A 19,782-nucleotide genomic window follows, 5' to 3' on the forward strand; every position below is an offset into this window, starting at 1 on the left:
TTAAATCTATATTCTCACTCTCCGTCTCCGTACAAAGGGGGCTTGGCCGTCGGCCAGGGTGCGGAGATGGCTCCAGAAGAATGCGGCCTCGCCTCTTGTCCTGTTATCCGCACGACACGCGGGGACCGGGGAGCCAAAGCAAATGCAAATGGCGCTTCAATCAGGCGATTAAGCGGCGATAAAACAAACCATTTTTTAATACATATGTTGTTCCGCCATTCGGATTTACGGCCTACGAGCGGGGGAGGGCGGGTGGGTTTTAGTGCCGCCGCAAATCATGTTTAGCTCCAAGCGGGGGGTCAGGTCGCGGTGACGGAGTTCGCCCGGGGTTGGATGTGGCTTCAGCGGCATCGGTGCAGGGTAGCTGAGGCACGGGACGGTAACCATGTGTGCAGCCGCACTGCTGAGCCACAGGATGGAAATTGCCACAGCATCACCTGGGATGTGACACACACAGTCTACAATATCCCATAATGCTGTGCGGTCACCTGCACCATAGTGGCAGATTCTGAAGGATCTCCTGGGAAAATAACGATTCTTAGAACCTTTATTACTGAATTGGTTATCAGGCCATGTTCTGGTCCTGAGCTCTGCTGGGCCCGGGTCGGGAGCCGAGGTCGCCTCCGAATTTATCTCCGCTAAAGCAACGCGGCGGTACTGCAGACGCGGCGTTTCCAGGAACTAGGGAAGGAGGCCATTCCCGGGCCCGTCCTCCTGAATGGGACGTCTGTTTCCCCCTTTTTGCGTCTTGAAACGGTCCCCCTTTTTACCCTACGGCGGGGCGGGGGAGGGGGGTGGGGGGGGGCCTTGAGAAGGAGACGGCATTGTCTGAAAAAAACAAAAACAAAAACAAGGCCACGAAAAGCCGGGGCCGGCCGCATGTACAAAGGAGGCCATTAATATGCACATCAGCGTCTGCGGGGGCAAGTCTCTGCACACTGGGTCGTCTGTGAGGGCTGCGGGCCGCGGTACCACTGAAGCCCCCCCCCGCACGCCTCCTCCGTCCCCCCGACATTGTTTTAGTCTGGGCCGCTCCGCCGTGATCCCGCTACAGTCGCACTTGATTCCACCGTCTCAAACTGTGCGTCTCATTAGGCAGCCCGCCGCCGTCTCGCCCGGGGGGCATTGTTCCCCTCCCCTCAGCCCTGCGCCTCCCCCCCCACCCCCACCGTCCCCTTTCCACCTCGGCCCTCAATTCATTGCCTGGAAACTTCTTTTTCTTTCTTTCTGTCCCTTCCCCCCCCCCCCTTTCGGCCTGCTCCCCTTTCATTACGAGCAGCTGACTTGGGCCCAGGCTTGGCGGAGCCCCGGTCGGGCAGCGTACGCCCCAAGAATCGGGGCCGGGGGTCCAGAGCCTCGCTGGCACTGAGCTACTTGATACGGAGGTCTGTGTGTGTGCAGGCCGGCTAATGCGGGGGCGGATGGGCGGGTGAGGGGGTTCAGAACGAACTTTAACCTAATCAGATTTAAGCTCGTAAGAAATACCATCTTGTCCCCATTAGGCTTTAATAAAAGGCCTCGTGGACGAGCCAGTGGAAAGCGGGTAATGGAATAATCTGCGGGTGCCTGAGAGCCTCCGCTGGATGTTCTTAGGTTGAGGGTGGGGGGTCAGGTCACTCCAGATGGCCAGTCAGGTTACCTGGTCCCCAGGGCAGGGGGTCCGCGCACTGGACGGCTCACACCCAGCTTGGTGCAGCACCTTGCCGACCATCTTCATCCCATTCCCCCCCCCGCACAGATGTGGCCAATCAGCCGCGAGACGCTCAGCCTTCATGGTTCCCCCAGCTGCGATGAGGGGGGAAGGATGCTCTCTGCGTGTCACCGCATGCTGCAACTCGCCTGTGATCAGGAGATAACGGCACGTATGCCACCGTCTCCACTCGGGCTGCCGCCGTCCCCGGATCTGCACGGGCATGAAAGCGGCAGGGGAGCCTGGGAGACATTGCAGAATCCCCCCCCCCCCCCATTTTTTTCTGCATGTCCATTAAAAAATGGAGTAATTTCATTATCTCCATGCTGGTATAGTCCAGAGGCATGCCATTGGAGTTGAACTTAGATCTGCACATCAGCCGTAAATGCTCACGCTGTGGGCCAATCGAGGTCCCGCACTAAGCAGAGTGTTATCGGTTTGCTGGGCGTGATGCGGGCGGACAGGGCGGGGGGTAGCCGGCGTGTCTCTCGGGGACATACGTCAGGGTGGCGTCACGCAGGACGTCAGCACAGGATCAGGCCCCCGCATTCTACGCTCTCGCGCCCCCCCCCCCCCCCGAGATCTTGTTTGGGTTGCGGCACTGGTGATAAAGCTCCACCGTGTTTTGTCAACAGAGTGGCAAGAGAGGGGCGGCCAAGCCGGGTTGTTAGTTTTACAGTCGGGGCCCCGTGAAGTGAAGTCATTTTGGCTCGGCTGGCGTCGATAACAGCCAGGAGTGCGAGGACGTGGCGGCCCTCCCGCCCCCCAACCCCGATCCCCCAGCCGGGCCCCGTGCGTGGATGGACGGATGGACGGGCCGCTCCGTGTGGGGGAGAGGAGGGGGGGGCCCGCCCTTCCGCAAACACAGCCAGATCAGGGGAAAGTGGGTGGAGTGCACTGCCAAGTCAAACATTTACATGAACACAGCTGTATTGTTAAAACAGTGTGGCGTGAGCGCCTTGTAATTAGCAGATATTTCTGTAGCACTCCTCCATAAAGCCGCCTCCTCCGATGGTGGGGCTCGCCTTGGCTCGGGCCACCGTGCGGCCCTGCCAGGGGAGGCCGTCTGCACATGTACGCTGCGCAGCCTGTGTCTAAAATGGCTGCCAAACGGGTCCTCCCGAAATGTCGACAGCACGGAGCAAGCGCCTGTGTGTGTGTGTGTGTGTGTGTGTGTGCGTGTTTGTGCGGGTCCATGTGGGTGTGTGTGTGTGTGTGTGTGTGTGTGTGTGTGTGTGCATGCAGGTCTGTGCGTGTGCATGGGTGAGAGTACGTGTACGTGTCTGCTCACTGCTTATATGTAATGCATGCTTTGCGCGTGTGTGTGTGTGTGTGTCCACGCGCGTCCATGAGCTTTGGGTCGTTCTTCTGCATACTTGCATAAAGTGGGTTGGCAAACAGGGGGCGCTCTGGCAGGGAGTTTTCAGCTTCCGCAAGCATTTCCAGTCAGTCGCCGCCCAAACGTCAGCGTCTCATGGAAGACGTGGCCTGTATTCTGATGGGGCACGGCCTTAATGGGGCTCCCTTTCCAGCCTGGAAGGGGTACGAGCTACCCCACACCCCTCCCCCGCTTTGCACGGCACAAAGGGCAGCACTCTAACACACCTCTGCCTTAGCTTCACACGGCTCTGGAGTCAGAGTCAGGCTTGTTTATTTACGCCCCTGTCTTATCTATCTATCTCCAGCTGCCTAGACGTGGCGGAGTGTGTGTTTCGTTTGACTGATCTGGGGCCACCCATTGCAGGGAGCCTTTGAGGAGGGTGTCGCAGCAGGTCGCACATCCAGACAAGAGTTCTGGTCTGGGCTACTGGTTCCTCAGTTTTTCCCGGAGCTCGACCCAGCTTATTCTGCAATGACGGGAAACGTGAATCCCCGAAGTCTGGCAAGATCTCGCTGGGGGTGTCTGTGTGCTGGTGGGGTTGGCAATCGGCACTGCTGGTCGGGCTGTCGGAGGGACCCGCAAGTTCTGCAGCTCGGTCTTGACTCGCCACCTGCCATTTCGCTTCCCCGTTGCTGTGTTCAGAGCAGCGAGATCAGGGGTGGCGGGTCCCCTCTCTTTGTCTGATGAGGTCGCACGCCATCCACCTGGCAGGAGGGGTCTGAATGGTGGTGGTGGCAGTGCCAGAGCCAGGCAGGGGTGGGTGGAGGGCATTGTTGTGTGTCTGTGAGCAGAGGGGCTCAGACGGAATGCTGATAAGCCCCCCACCCCCAAAACTACCCACCCCCCTCCACCACCCCTCATTGCCAGCGACAACCAGCCCTCTGTCTGCCAGCCTCATTTTACCCGGGCTGCTTGCCAGCTGCTAGGAGACACAGCCCCAGCCCCCCCCCTTGGTGCCCCCTGTGCTGCCAGTGAAGCAGTGGGTGAGGGCACCGGCTGCTTAGCGAGCCTGCAAGGCGCACCTGCACAATGCGGCTCTGAACCCTGCCCTCACCATTCCAGCCTCCCAGAAGCCCCCTTTTCCCCCTACGGCAGAAACATGGCTGTAAACAAGGTCTTTAGGAAAGTGGGTCCTCAGTAGCCATCGTGGTTTGCATTAAATCACCTCAGAAAGACGAGCGGCTGACCCCCTGTGTGTATGGGTCCCACATCCCCTCTACGCCACCAAGCTGTGAGCTCAAGACTCCCAGTACCAGGAGCCAGTCCGCTTCGGCTGTGTGTGCACGTGTGCTTGGACATATCCCACAATGCACTCGGCCCTGCGAGAATTTTTCCGGCCCTCTGGTGTTCAGGGGGAAGGCTGACATTGCGAGCTGCGTCTGTTTCTGCCTGCGCCGCTAATGTGTAAATGGGGGCTGGACTGTGTCACTATGTGCCCCCCACACCAACTGTCATCTGGGTAGATAACTGCAATGTGCTCCTGCTTGACACCCCCCCCCCCCTCCCCCGCTCCCGACAGGCAAACCGTGGTTTCCAGGAAACTAAGGTGCTAATGCTCCAATGCTGTTACTCGGAAAAATGAATCGGAATTATACAGAAACGGGAAGCCGTGTTTGTCGTCCCTTCTGCTCTCTCGGCAGGGTGAAAACCGCATGTCCTCATTTGGTAAAAATAAGGCGGTTATTTTTTTGAGGCGCGCTGCGCACTTTGACCCTAAAGGATACACATAAAGCAAACAAAAATATATTGCAGACGATGGTATGATGATAAAATGGGGGTGGTGATATTCCCATTTTCCGGTGCTTCTCCGCCACACCACATGACCTTTGTCCGGAGCGCTTCTGGTGTTTTTATTTTTTACTTTGGTTTGGTCTGTATGTACCCTTCTAAGAAAAGGAAGTTCCCCGTTGGGCCCCTGGCCTCCCAGCATGCCATTGGGGGCGCTCACTGTCTCTTGGTAATCGTAGCTGCTTCTAATGGATACCTCGACTCTCTCTATCTCAGTGTTTCACAATCCGGCCCTCGAGGGCCCACAGACAGACCGACCGACTGTCAGTCCCCGAGCTCCGGATTGGGAAACACTGCTCTATGTTATTGTCTCTCTCAAATCATTATTATTAGCTTCATTGTTATTTTCCTAATTACACCCTGTTCTTTGGAATTTGTGCATTTGTTTGGTTTTGTAAAAGCAAACCTCACTGCCTGACGTCTACTAAAACTTCCCCGTGGCTGCAGCGGTAGGTCTGTGTCATCGCGACGTCAGCGGCTGTTCCCGCTTCTGTTTATCTCGTCGGCTGTGACTTGGGCTAGAGAGACGGCTGATTGCTGGAAACCTTTCGGGGCGTTTCTGTCGTTTGTGGAGGACCGGTCCGATTGTGGAAATAAAGCGGCAGGCAGAGCACCAGGTTGTCGGGCCGTTGTACCCCTGAGCAACATAGGGAAGAACTTAGTCCTGACTTGCAGTAGATGTAGGAATCGTAGGATGTGTGAGATAGTGACGGAGGGTGATGTGGTGCTTAGGGCAGATCTGATAGCCGGGTTGTAGTCCTAGGCAGCTCTGAATCCTTGCAGAAGCTCCTTGAGGCTGAACTGCTGTGAGGAGCCTTGCAAGGGTTAACTCGGGGGGGGGATTTTTCCACTCAACGTATGGTGTGCCCCCCCCTTCAACTCCCCCTCCTTTACAGCTGATACTGAGTGAAGAACATTCCGTTTCTGCATTGCTCTTTAATGGTCGGGTTTTAGGGAAAAAAATAAGCCCCACCATGTTTTTCCCCCCCCCCCGTACCTCCCAAACAGTTCTTTGTAAGGGGGATGAGGGAACAGAAATAAGCACCAGGGTATGTGAGTTCACCTCCCAGCTGTTTCCCTTAGGTTCTCACGTTAAAGATGCAGTCGCTTCGAGCTGATGCTTCTCATTTGAAGAGCTGCGTCCAGCTGACAGACGTATGTGAGCGAGTCACCGTACACGGAGCGGTAAATCACACCGCTGCCTGTGTCGTATACGGCCCAGATGCTTTATGCTTGTGTCACTCCGGCGCTTGCTGAGCGCTTTCACCTTAACTACTGAGTAGGGCAGCCCAGTAGAGCAGGATATAGCCCTGGGGGCAGGCGGGAGGACTGGGCACACACCGAGCAAGATTAGCCTCCCAAAGGTGTCGTAAGGCCACGTCACCCAGAACCAGGCCGGATTGCTTTTGTTTTTGGGGCATCTGTAGAAGTTCCGTGCGCAGCTAGGAACGTGCAATGAAATCATGGCCGTCGAAGCCCCTGGGGTCAGCAAGCATCCTTGGTCAGTGACCTCCCCCCCCCACCCCACCCTACCCCAAAACCGGCCATCTGTGGAAAGAGCGCTTCACTCCGCCCCTCTGAAATGGTGTTTTTATGCACATCTGGGCCGTGTTTGGATCATGCCGCAGCCATTCCACGCAGCGAGCAAAACGGCAGCAGGAAAACCAGCCGTTATTGCACTTCTGGTGCGTGATTCAGTCACACTGGGAGCACCTTGAATTGAAAAACCCAGAGCTGTAAATTAGCCCTGCAGACTTTGCAGGGCAGCGCTGAAAATCACGTCTCTTTGTGCCACTTTGACACATTTTTGAGATAGAACAGAGTCAGACCCTTTTCCTGACGGTGATCTAACTGTACCTGTGATGTTCTACACGCCAGTCCAACAGAAACTGGAATCCAGGAAAACTTTGTGCTTTCCTCTAACATGCCTCTTCCCTCTGTTTTTTTCTCCTTGTGCTCTCTGCAGACTCACAGCAGTCAGGAAGTCCCAGTAACAATGAGCCAGGAAAGAACCCTCCAGGTGAGCCCCCACTCACAAGCACACACTCACATGCACATACACACATGCACACACACACACACACATGCACATACACACACGCACACACTGACAAACACACACACTCATAAGCACACACACACACATGCATACACACACACACACACACACGCGCGCACACACACATGCACATACACACACACACACGCACACACTCCCAATCACACACACTCACAAGCACACACACACATGCACACACACACACACGCACACACACAGAGTCATGTACAAAAACACATGCCGTTGTAGCTTGATTAGCTTTATTAGCATGGTTTTCTCATTGACTCGTTTTACTTTATTCCAAAGACCCAATCACCAAGCAGATGTTTTTTTCACATACACATTAAATCATCTTGGTAAGATTTTAGTTAGTCCCTAACTGCCCCTCCACCAAAACGTTCACCATATGAAAGTAAGATATTTGTTTTAAGTACGCTAAGACTAATTTTAAAATAGTGGCATTTTAGCTTGTGGGAAAAAATGTGGGTCCCTCCAGGGTTTGCAGAGTTAAGAAAACATGTACAAACATACACAAACACACCCAAGTGCACATATACATACGCAGCCAGAGGAGAGCACTCACACATGTTTGCGTTCCCGTCTTTTTTGGGACCTCTCATCGACCCTCGAACCGACAAATCTTAAAAATAGACGAGAGCTGAAAATTGATGACAAAACATGCTGGCGCTGGAGGTTTTAAAACAGATCAAATTGTCTAAAAGCTTCTTGCAGCGCATCGCAACAACGTTTATTTAAGGAGTCGTATCTTCATTTCAGATTTTTTCCCGAGACAGATAGCACATAACTATGCACTCGTGCAACATGCACACACACACACGCACACACACACACACACCCTGAGAAATTTGAGGAGCGGGAGTGTTTGTGCGTCATGCAGACGGCCGGAAAGGCCCCTCGTCCTGCAGAGCCGAGCCCTCTTTTGTGTCTCAGTTGTCATCAGATACACTTGGCAGATGGCGTTCATTCTTGATTGTGTTGTTAAGTGTGCGATACACAACAGAGACCCAAATGTATTACTTTGGTAATGGGCGCATGTCACGACGGTCTTTCTTAGCTAACTGTGAGCTCACGGCTCCACTGGCTGTTTGTCAGGGATACGTCGTGTTCTGCTGGGCAGGCTGTCGGGGGTGGGCTGACCACATTGAATATGGAGCCCACCTCTTTCTTCAGGCCATTTGGAGATGGTGCATAGATAATATCTCATGATGGGCTGCTTTTGTTTTTGTTAAAATAAAACATCCCCCCCTTCCAAGTGACTTGGCCAAAATCCAGACGTGTTCTCTCACGTCCGACGTTTGTGCCTCTTGCTGCTTCGCCCCTGCCGTGTTCCCTCCATCCCTCGCCCCGTGTGGCACTGTGGATGATGGCCCAGATATGCCGATCGTAGGGAATCAAGTTGCTCCTGCCTTCCCGGGTCAGATTTCTACGGAACCACTAGTCCCCACGGAGCAAGGCGGGGTACTCCTTTCCGCTCAAAATGGGGGCCAAACCAGTGCAAAACCACCCAGTGTGAAATGTCACAAGCAGACCAGGGATGTGGTGGAAAGGCGGGAACGTGGTCATGTGAGATGAGGGGCATCCTATGAACCTTAGTGCAGCCTTGGATCATCTAGTCGGAGCATAGATGGTGGAATTGCGGGTAGGCTAGGAATTGTTGGTAGGATATGGATTGTAGATAGGGTAAGCCATCCCCTCTGTGGTAGCTGGAGTGGACATATTGTGTGTTAGTAAAAGTAGGCATGGTACTGGAGCTAAAAGGTGACCTTCAGTGGTGCTGGAAGTGGACCAGGCTTGAGGGCCTGGGGAGTTAGGCCTTGATGGGATTAGTCTGCAGCCTGCTGAATTGCAGATTCGTCCAGAAGGGTCAAAATACAGCTAGTTTAGTGCTGCAGTTCTGGTTATAGACGAGCGACACCTAAAGTAGAGGACATCTGGACTGTACTGGAATGTATCCTCTAGAACAACTGAGACCGTAGTTCCCTGGTCTTGCTGCCCCTTGGTTGAAGAGGTGACATTTTGTGAGTCATTCAAATGCAACGGCAACAATGTAACTATTTTCATAGCGATGAGTGAAATTAATTGCCAGAAACCTCCTCATTGTAGCCCAAGAGTTTCATTAGGTCAAATTTCCATCAAATATACAGAAATACTTTTGCGTTTCTCCTGAAATGAAACGCAGGTCTGTTTTGCACACTGCCTGTACTTTTTCTGTCTCACTCTGCAGTGTCAGTGAGGTATTGGACAGGACAGGCACACTGTATGAGGACTGTAAAGAACTTGGATTCATTCTTAAGGGAGAGAGAACATAAACCTGGGTCCCAAGTGGTGCTCAGCCAAACACACACAAGTTTTTGAAACTTCATCCCTGCAGATCAGACAAGGACTCTGTCGCACAAGGGCTACTATTAACTTTCCTGTCGGTCATGCAACCCTGTCATTGCTACAAATGATTTGACGCCTCATTGCCCTCCTCCACCGAATGGTATTTCTTCTTAGTGCCAGTGCTGGTGTGTTATGCATTAAGAATGAAAATAGTGGGAGAGTAATTAAGCCAGGGAACGCCCCTGCCAAGTGAAATATGACAGCAGGCCAGTGTGATTCAGAGGCTTGGAGAGGCTCCCGGCTCTTTGGCGCGCAAAAGGGCATTGTGGGTATGTGCTAGCCTCCCAGCTTGCCGTGGCGGCCCACCTCGTGGTCCTCTGGTCTTTGCTGAGGGAGAGACCACCCACAGCAGAGAGCAGTCGGAGGGAGCTGCCCACAGGCATCCCATCGTGGGACAGGCCAACATTACAACCCAAGGAGATCTCTACTGAGAGGGTGACCTTCCTTTTGAGAAACACCATTTATACCGAGCATGCTGCTCTGTTCTGTCACGCTCAGGATTTGAACTCTGAGCCTGGAGGGACTGATGTATCATCACTTCATCAAATCTTTAGAGTCTAAGTTTGGGTAGGAATTTTTTATTCAATCCTTATGCTACATGCAGTGTCCCATCTATACCTCATCTCTACCAGTATTCTCAGTGTATTATATGCTAATAGCGGTTTAGGGGTTTACCTCACCCTGGCGTGGTAAGATCCCTCCAGCAAAGAGTAAAACAAAGAACATGCACCTGTGTTTGCAGCAGACATTCCCAGCATGTAAGTGAGCAGTGAGAGTGGTATTTCACTGTGTCTTGGCTTTATGGTCTGTCCTCTTGGCAGCTGGTAATGCGTGTGCTGAAATTCCATCTCTCTCCTCGGGAAACCATGCAATCATCACACTTAGTCGCCGCGATCCGCCGCCTCACCGATTGAAGCGCTAAACTCAACGCAGCTTTTGGTTGGTATGTCCTTGATGCCATTTCCTCTTTGTTCTACTCCTGCAGGTTACCTGGAGGACAGTTTCATTAAGTCGGGCGTCTTCAGCGTTTCAGAGCTGGTGCGAGTTTCCAGAAGTAAGTGTGTCACCGTCACGTTTGGGACACCGACGGGGGGAGGCTGAGGGCAGTGGGCGCCTTGGCTCAGTCACCCCTGTTAGCAAGACATGACCGGCCAACTCCTCATTCTGGGGGAGATCACAGTTGGCTTGGCAGCATAGCCTTTGTCAACGGGAGTTTGGCTGTAACGCCTCGAGACTGTAATGCTCTACATGTCGGGGGCCAGTCACCTTCAAGCCCCATTTCTCAAAGACAGAGGAAAAGTCCTGCGACTGGCCTTGATGTCTTCATTGGTGGCATCCATCACCCATTGGAGAAGTGCTCTCCCTCATGTGGTTAGAATTCGGAGTCTTTTGATAATTATTTTAGAACTCTTGTTTGCAGACCGCACTTTTGGTGCTTCACATGAGTATCAGCACAGCCAGCTGGTCCACTTCTCCTCATGTTTTTTCTGCCATTACTTCTGTCCGCCAAACCCCAAGGAAGAAAAAAACAACATCTTGCAGGCCCGTTCCCCCATAGCAAAGGCACCGTACCGGGCCTTTCAAACTTGATGAGCAAGGTGTCATCTTCAGGATGTAAATACAACGGTTTTGAACCACTGTTTGTTTATATGTCCTCCTCCAACCCTCCGCGGCTCTTATAAATGCCCCTGGGGGCCAGTAATGGCAGAGGAATGTGCTCCAAACTGTGGGTAGTGCCAGGCAGCTGGAGAACCTCAGACGGCTCACTCATCGGGTCCAAACCGCTGCCTCTCACGGGTCCTAATGACTTCAAGAGCTCTGGGAGCCAAACAAGTGCTTTAGAATAGTTGCCTGTACAGCAGGGCCTCCTGACTGCCATCCCCTCCTGAAACAGTATCCTGTGCTGAGAAGCTAGGGAAAGAGACGCCCTGGAGACCAGGAGCGGGGGGTCCGAGGGACTGGCGCTGGATTATTAAGCAGAAACGAGAGCGTTTCAGCAGCTGTTATGCACTCTTGGAGAGATGTTCTTTGTCGTTTCTCTCGAACAAGTCAAGGCAACTAAGCACTTTCTGAACATGTCGTTTGCCCCCTTTGCTCACTCATATTCTGCTCGACTTTTTTTTTCTCATCTTCACCGAATGCCTAGAGCTTTTCTTTATTATTGTTGGAGGGAAACGGGCACTAACGACGCTTCGTCTGGCCTCCGCATTTGTATAATGCGTAATACGATACGCAATGAAGGCTGGGATCATTATGAAAACGTGCATATCGCTCCATCTCCTTACCAGCAAAAGCCTATACTTTTCTTGGCAGTGTCACTTGAGATTGATGCTGCTTTGACAAAACAAAATCAAGGCTTTATCAGAAATGGCTTTGGTTTACGTTATCGTGTTACCGGATCTCACGTCGCCTGTTTGAGGTATATTATGAGTCGTGTAGATTTTTCTGTCAGACGAAAAAATACTTAAATATTAAAAGAGCATTGATTTAAAGTTTGAACGCTTAAACTAGCTAACCATAACAAAAAAAACTAGTCCACATAAAATTACATAACTACTTCCGTGACTCAGTTGAGCTATTTTTATCACTGTAATGGAGAATTACTCAGTTCATACTTGCACATTATTAAGTATTAAAGGAATGAACCAAAAGCTACGACTAGCTTTGTCCCTTGTTGCGTAACTTTATTCATCGTAAGTCCTTCTCATGAAAAGTAGTCTGATTAGCACGGTGATACTGGGACCCAAAAAGGAACATGATCATTATCATGCGGATTATCCAAAGTAGCTATGTGTGCCATTAGGAAGTGACCGGACGTGTGGTGTCAGGCTGGCAGCGTCCCTGTTTGGCATATTTGGCACGAGGAGCTTGGCTTGCTCCGACACACAGGCTGTATGCTTGCGTACACTGTGGCCTGTGGTTTTGGGTTCCAGCGATCCCTCATAAAAGCTGTCTTTATTCAGGGGAAGGTTTGCCTCCAAGCAAATTATGTTCAGAGTGACTGATTCTCATTAAATCTTTTTGTGTTGGTTTTTTGGCATCGGTGCCAATTTACACAGAAGTACTGGTTAAATCTTTAGTTTGCTCTCTAGGTTGGATCATCTGACTGTATTTAATAGTGAAAAAGTGAATCAGCTACTTATGTTTAGTAAGTGTTGCTAAACCCAGGTACTTAGTGGTTAGTGAGTGTTGGCTAAACCAGCTGCTTAGCATTTAGTGAGTGTTGGCTAAATCAGGTACTTAGCTTTTAGTGACTGTTGGCTAAAGCAAAGTATTTAGTGGTTAGTGATTGTTGGCTAAACTAGACATTAAACATGTAACAAGTATTTGTTAAACCAGCTGCTTAGTGTTTAGAGATTGTTGGTTATATCGCAATAACTGGTGCTTAGTGAGTGTTGTCTAAACCATCTACTTAGATTTTTGGTTGCTTACCTTTTGCTTGGATTTAACCAATACTTTCCAAACGTTAAACTCAGGAACTTAGCTGTTAGCAAGCATTTGCTAAACAAGTACATAGTTTTTCATAAATCAGGCTTGTAGTAGCCAGGCATGTTTTGCTAAATCAGTTCCTTTTTGCTAAACCACATTTGCCCACCAGCACCATGTGTTAACGCCGTACCCAATAAGAATCTTTCTTTTCCCTGTCCCTCGACAGCACCCATTACCCAGGGAGCTGCTGTGAACTTCTCCATCACAGATATGCCGAGTCAGCCATATTACCATGACTTGAATTCCAGTGTGGGGCTCCACAGGTCGTTGTCTTCCCCTCCCGGCAGGTCAGTCTTCAACCTTCAACCCGGCTCCATATGTTCGATACTCTCTGACTGTTCTTTTCTGTAACATGAAATTTTAAGTGACAGTGCGTGATTTTTCTGTTTGTAGACTGATATGCAGTGCTGGGGAAGTTACTCACAAACGCAATCCATTACAGCAGAGGTGGTTAGTTCAGGTCCAGAAAGTACAAATCCAGGCCAAGGTTTTGTTTTAACCAACCAGCTGAGTATTAAGAGTCACAGACATAGACTATTCAACTGCTTGGTTGAAACAAAACCTCGGCCTGGATTTGTACTTCCTGGACCTGAACACTGCTGATATATAATTGAAAGTTTTGGATTGAAGTCAAGTGTATTTATATACTGGTTAGTTAGGCATGCTGTGTGTTTCTGAGCTGTGTGTTTGCCGTTAGGGACTCTCCTACATTACAGCCACTGTGACAAACGGCAGTACCAAGCCTGTACAAATGACCATCCTCTTTGGGTCTCACCATGACATGTCTTCTTTTTTCACTCTGAGTGTCTTCTTTCCATAGCAAACGTCCCAAGACCATCGCCATTGAGGACAGCATGGAGACAAGCCCATCCGGGGACTTCTATTCGTCCCCCAACTCCCCGGCTAGCGTCAGCCGGCCGTGGCACGAGAGGGAGCAAGGTGAGGCCAGGCGTCAAGGGGCGACCCCATCGAGTCTAGTCAGCATGCAGTCTATGGAGGGCAGTCTTTCACTGCTCCAGTGCAACCTCTGTTCAACCCGCGTGTCTCTGCAGCCTCCTTCTCGGCCACGCAATCCGAAGTCAGTCTGCAACCTCCGACCCAATGGGGCATTAGGCATGTTGCACGGTGCAGCAATTGTGTTTGTGAGTGGCAGTGTCTAAGGAGCGGCTGGAACAGTCTGCTTCGTGATTTGTAGACATCTGCAGGAGGAACATGACGGGAACAGTGTGTGTGTGTGTGTGTGTGTGGGACTGCCGGCTGTTATCCACCCACACACAGATCCCTTATCTTAATTCATTAAATAAATGTCATCAGTTGTCTATTGTATTTTTTTTTTACCACCAATTCTTATGAAAGACATGCCCAAGCTCATATGAGAAAAGAGGCTTCTATGAAGGCAGCGTGACCTGTTTTTTGTATACCTGGTGTCCAAGCTGTGTACAGTATCTCTGTTTAGCTGTCAAAATACTCCCAGTTTTCCATGCTTAGACACCGTGCTCAGCAATGCTGACAAACCGGTATCGTGCCCTTTGTCCCAAACAGTTCTGAGCAGAAATGACATGAATTCTTTCAAGTTTGGCCATGTTGGGCGTCACAGCACATCACTGCCCCTGTCACTCAGACCTCTCGCCCCTGCAGTTCTTCAGGCCAGAAAATCTACATGGCAGTTGGTGTTTCCAGATTGATCACGTTTATTTTTGCCCTCAAAAAAGGGATTGTAAGTGTGATAATTGCCTGACATGTTCTCACGAGCCTGAAGTTAAATGTATCTGTTTCCTCGTCCTGTTTAGCAACTTTATTTCAAGTTTAGTGATTTTTGGGTATCAGTGACTTACTTTTTTGTTTTTTTTTTTTTTATTCTGCAGAACCAGGGAATAGTACAAACAGTTTCAAGCAAGTTATTGTCTGTAAGCCTGTAACCGTGGGACATATAAATCAAGCCTGCACTTGTGAGAGCGCCTTAAGAATGAGGAAGTCCTGCATTTTCATGTCAGGGCTTCTCTCGGGCTCTTGGCGTTTCAGTGTCACCTGCTGCCTCATTTCTTGCTGCGTGGCTGCGGCCTCACAGCAACACCCGTGAGTGCCGGCCCAAGCTCGGACACCCGCTCAAGTGAGCCCTCGCTGCCGCAGTCACAAATCCCACCTCTCCAGAACCACGAGTCACCAATCGGCAACTGCAGAATGGGACCCTGCTCGTTTGGGTTCGTTCCGGTGATCCGTGGCGAGCCGTCGCGTCCTGTTTGCGCCAACGTCCGGCAAATGACGTGGCACGGGCCGTAGCATCGTATTCTGGGCGTTTCCTGCCGATTATGGCAGTCGGATGAGGATCACAGACGGCACCGGGCTCTCGGGCCCCGGAGGAAGGGGGAACAGGTGTGCGAGACGGGCAGGTGCAGCGGTGGCTGTTTGAACTTGTCCTGGATGAGCAGGCTGTGCCGAAGTCGTCTGATGAACAGGTGGCCAGCCAGTTGGTGGGTCATGTGATGCGGATCCCAGGAGTGTCAGCAGTGACAGCCGGCTGCTGGGAATGAGGGCGGCGGTGGGGGGGGGGGAAGGGAGGGGTACCGGGGGCCACTTTGATGCGGAAGTGGGTGTAAGGCACGGCTCATTATCATGTGCTGTTGTGCAAGCTTGATACACCGTGCTTTATAATCGAATGTGCGGCGGGACATTTCCGGGTCAGTCCTTGTCGTTGGGATGAAACGTAGCCCAAGCCTAGCAACGGCACAGAACGTTCTAGAGGCGCTTTACCTCACCAGCTCCCCCCAATCCCTCCTTTATTTAATGAGCGCTTGTGGTTTTTGCATTTTTTTTTTTACATAATTTTTTTTTTTACTCTCTGCTTTGTGGGCTTGACATGCTGATGAAACCGATGAAGTAATGCAAGAATGGGTGCAGCGAGGAGGGGGAGGGACTGGCCATGAGAAAGCCGTTGTGCTCCGAGAGAAAGTATTAGTGAGAAAATGGGGAAGATATTAAAGCCATATGAGGCAAAGGCAGGAAGCTGTCTGCTGGCCCCAAAGCTCGTTTTTATCCTGGGGGTGCAGCAAGGGATTGTACCACCCTTACACGCAGGGGGAGTGGCCTACCAGTTATTCCAAGCCGGGAATGACAAAATAGAATTCGCGTAACTTACTTGTCATTTTTCTGCAGCCTTGCGTACCTCTCCCTCCGCTAAGAGGAGCCGCTGTCCCCCCCCCCCCCGGCCCTCCCCTTTTGGCACGGTCGTGGAGGTTTCACTCGGGAAATGGTGTGATAACAAACAGCTGTTTGCAATGAGGGGGATATCGCTTTTCCAGCTCACCGATTTGCAGAAATCTGCAGCCTTTCTCGAGCTGAGCCCATTTGTAAGCAGGAAAGTCGGGAGGTTCGACGGTGTAAGCGCACCTTGAAAAATGCTTTTCCACACACATTCTGAATAAGCAAGAGTTGTTGGCCAGTTAAAGTACAATACACATGCAAGCATGATCCTCTTTTTGGGTATATATTATAGGATTCTGATTACTTTAAACAGGAAAGACTCAAAAAAAATTAATCCAGAATTGTTTCCTAAGAAGCAATGTTTCTCCAAAATAGCTACTACATGCAGCTTGATAAGAAGTTTGTTTTGTTGGTCCCCAGGTAATTCAATACTTATTGCAAGAAATGAAGATTTAAAATCATTATGTGAGTGATGTTCTGTATATGTGCAGCATTCATGAATGGATTCGGGTCGTCCCTGTTTCTCGAGCTTTGTTTCCATGTGGTCCTGCACCGTTTCCACCCAAACAAAATGTACAAAATATCTCCAGGCTTTCTATCCCCTTTGTGTTTTCTCATGGGTGGAAACTATTTACATTTCCTCCGTCAGGGTGAGCCTCTGCTCATTTAGCGCAGGAAGATCTATGATCATCACGAGATGCCTCAGTAAGATGGTTTTGAAGAGGCTTTCTGTATGATGGCTGTAATTATGGGATAGGAGACTCGACATCTGAGAGCATTTACTCACACAAAGCCAGCGGAAGATGGCTGCTGTCTCTTGGTGGAGTACTGCCCCACTTAGACCATTAGCTACCTTGTCAGTATGTATTTATTTTGTGCTGTTTTTTTGCCTTTGCATGTTCTTCCTGTGGGTTGGATGAGACGCTGACCAGGACAGATCTCTTGCGTCGGGCCACTCCATCGTGCTTCTGCTTCTGCTTCCATTTGGGTCCTCTTAGCAGCCCTTAGCAGCCTGCATTGTGCTGCTCCTCTCCGTGCCGCAGCTGCAGGCTCCATGGCCTTTTGGAGAAAATCCTGCCAGTCTCCGGCTTCCCCGGGAGGCGCTGTGCGGCTCCCCGGCCTCTTTTCCCTGACTTTGGTGTGGCTTCTGCATTGGCTGCCATTTTCACTCTTAGGGTGGTGTGGTGGTTAACGCAGTACGGTTATCCTGCAGTCCGTTACAGGCACAGGTCACATGACTGCCTGGGGGACCAGTCCCACAGTATAATGCCATTAGCTTAGCTATACATGGTACATACGCCATTAGCTTAGCTATATAAATGGTACATACGCCATTAGCTTAGCTATACATGGTACATGTGCCATTAGCTTAGCTATAATTTATAAATAGGCCATTAGCTTAGCTATACATGGTACATATGCCATTATATAAGCTATGCATGATACATATGCCATTAGCTTAGCTATATATGGTACATATGCCATTATATAAGCTATACATGGTACAAATACCATTAGCTTAGCTATACATAGTACATATGTCTTTAGATTAACTATCCATGGCAGAGAGATCTTAACTGTGTCTTCTTCAAAGGAAGGAAGAGAAAGAGAATGGGTTTTCTTGGAGTGTTCAGGCAGTTTGAGGTGGTGGGACTTGACTATATTGCGTTCAATAAGAGTTACAAATTCAGCTCAGGTACAGCCTGTTGAGGATTGAGTGCAGCTCATTGTAAACCTGGTGTTAAGCTTGGTGAACGCTATTTTCACATTCACAGACCTAAGAAGAAGCACATTCACTCACATCCTTTTATATCAAGGTTTAATAAAATTGCCGTTTTCTCCAGATTACCCGGGATATTTCTGCAGTCTCCATAAGACATGGAGAATCTTGGCAGTTCCCCCGGCCGAGACTCACGGAAGACACTCTGTGCTTGTCTTCCCCAGCAGACATGGCCTCCCCCACCATGAAAAAGCCAGAAAAGCCATTGTTTAGCCCCACCTCCCCGCAGGATTCTTCCCCAAGACTGAGCACTTTTCCACCGCATCACCACCCAGGGCTAACAGGGGTGGGACACAGTGGTAAGAGACTTCGCTTATGGGAGACATTCATGGGTGTGCGGATTAGCGCATGTGTGAAATGCATGATTATGCCCCGCCCCCATCCCCCCCCCCGAAGTTTCAGTTGGTTTCCGCCCAATCAGGGTTCAGTGCTGTCAGGTCCGCCCAGCTGGCGTCCTCACAAGTACTGATGCCAGAAGTGATGTCAGGTGTATGCCGTGACAGCAGCGGCTGTCATTCCTGCTTCTGTTGTTCTTCTGTTGTTGACGTTGTTGTTGTTACACTGTACATCCCCCCCCCCTCCCAATTTTTTTCCGGTACAGTGATTTCAACCAGGAGCCCCCCACCGCATTCACCACTGCAATTCTCTGCTCCGGCAATCCTTCCCCCTGCCCCATCAACATACTTCTCCCACCCTACCATCCGTTACCCACCGCATCTCAACCCTCCTGATGCTCTGAAGACCTACGTTCCTCCGTATGATCCATCCAGCCCCCAGAGCAGCCAGGTGAGTGGCAAGCCGCAGCCATTCGAACCTGTCATCTAGGCTGTTACTACCTAACACCAGGGCTAAGCTCTAATTGGGAGAAACGCATTGCAGTGTGAAGCAAAACCGTGCCTTTTAGTCGCCAAACTCAAGACCATGTACCAGGTACAGGCTTGCTGAATATTCTCTGCGTCTACAGCAGATTTAGAATGATGCAATCCATGTTGATTGGCCGCTCAGCTATCTCTGTGCCGGCTGGTTGGCCACTGGGCTGTAACTGTGCCAGCTGATTGGCTACTGAGCTATAAATGTGCCGTCTGATTGGCTACTGGGCTGTAGCTGTGCCAGCCGATTGGCAACTGGGCTGTAAATGTGCCGACTGATTGGCTGCTGGGTGATCTGTTTGCTGGTTGATTGGTGGCTCATCTGTCAGCCAGCTGGCTGATTGGCCTGCAGTGTTGAAGGGGACGTGGAGGCCTGCTGGTGTCGCAGTGCCATGCTCCCGTCACAAAAACTGCTGACTCAGCCGCCGTGCCAGACCAGCCGGATAATTCAGGATAAGAGATTCACCGTAATGGCATTAAACACCAGAGGACGTGCTGGACATTGTCATTTGCAAAAGTATTTCCATTCCTAAGTTTCCTCTGTACAAAATAAATGAGTTGCTTTAGCCAGTTGGATGGCGTGTGGGGATTTGTATGCTGGGTTTTGTCCGGTGTCTCATCAAACAATGAACAAAAATCTGCGGAATTCATAATCCTTCTTTCGAAGCACCAATAAGAAAACTTACATTGTGCTACTGGGCACAGTAGAATGAGTTTGTTGATGCATTTGTTCATTTTTTTAATATGCAGTTTAATTCTAATCATAAATGCATCAGTTTAATCGAAGTATAAATATTGCTCTTTAACATTAGGTTGAAAAGTAACGTTACATTTTTGGATGACTTTGATAGAGACAGATCATACTAATGTATAATATCTCTGCTGCCTGCATTGAAATGATGCATTTTGGCGGGACGCTTTGGAGTCCTGGCAGTAATGAAATAGTTAGTCTGTGGAGCTTTCCTTGAAACAGGTTCCCGGTAAGCTGCAGTTGTTTAGCTATACCCATTAGTACATAATTGACCTCGTGCAAACTAGCAAACCAAAATCGTTAGTGGTTTCTTCCGTCACCACACTCATTTGCATTTAGGTCTGGGCTTAACTGAAACGTGATATGTAATG

The 19,782-nt window shown here is 50.4% G+C and overlaps 1 protein-coding gene across 13 annotated transcripts in view; it reads left to right on the forward strand.

The window, feature by feature from the left end:
- Positions 1 to 19,782, forward strand: part of LOC111848705 (nuclear factor 1 B-type) — a 106,822-nt gene that overhangs the window by 62,831 nt on the left and 24,209 nt on the right. For 7 of the 13 annotated variants that reach the window (XM_072697670.1, XM_072697672.1, XM_072697676.1 and 4 more), the window contains exons 3-8: positions 6,826 to 6,879; positions 10,307 to 10,375; positions 12,977 to 13,097; positions 13,631 to 13,749; positions 17,956 to 18,090; positions 18,393 to 18,577. In XM_072697670.1, coding sequence (XP_072553771.1) covers positions 6,826 to 6,879; positions 10,307 to 10,375; positions 12,977 to 13,097; positions 13,631 to 13,749; positions 17,956 to 18,090; positions 18,393 to 18,577 — 683 coding nt within the window. The remainder of the gene's footprint in view (positions 1 to 6,825; positions 6,880 to 10,306; positions 10,376 to 12,976; positions 13,098 to 13,630; positions 13,750 to 17,955; positions 18,091 to 18,392; positions 18,578 to 19,782) is intronic. The other 6 variants (XM_072697671.1, XM_072697673.1, XM_072697675.1 and 3 more) reach the window with 1 other exon arrangement.

The sequence above is a fragment of the Paramormyrops kingsleyae genome, chromosome 12 (genome assembly GCF_048594095.1).
Source record: "Paramormyrops kingsleyae isolate MSU_618 chromosome 12, PKINGS_0.4, whole genome shotgun sequence".
NCBI lineage: Eukaryota > Metazoa > Chordata > Actinopteri > Osteoglossiformes > Mormyridae > Paramormyrops > Paramormyrops kingsleyae.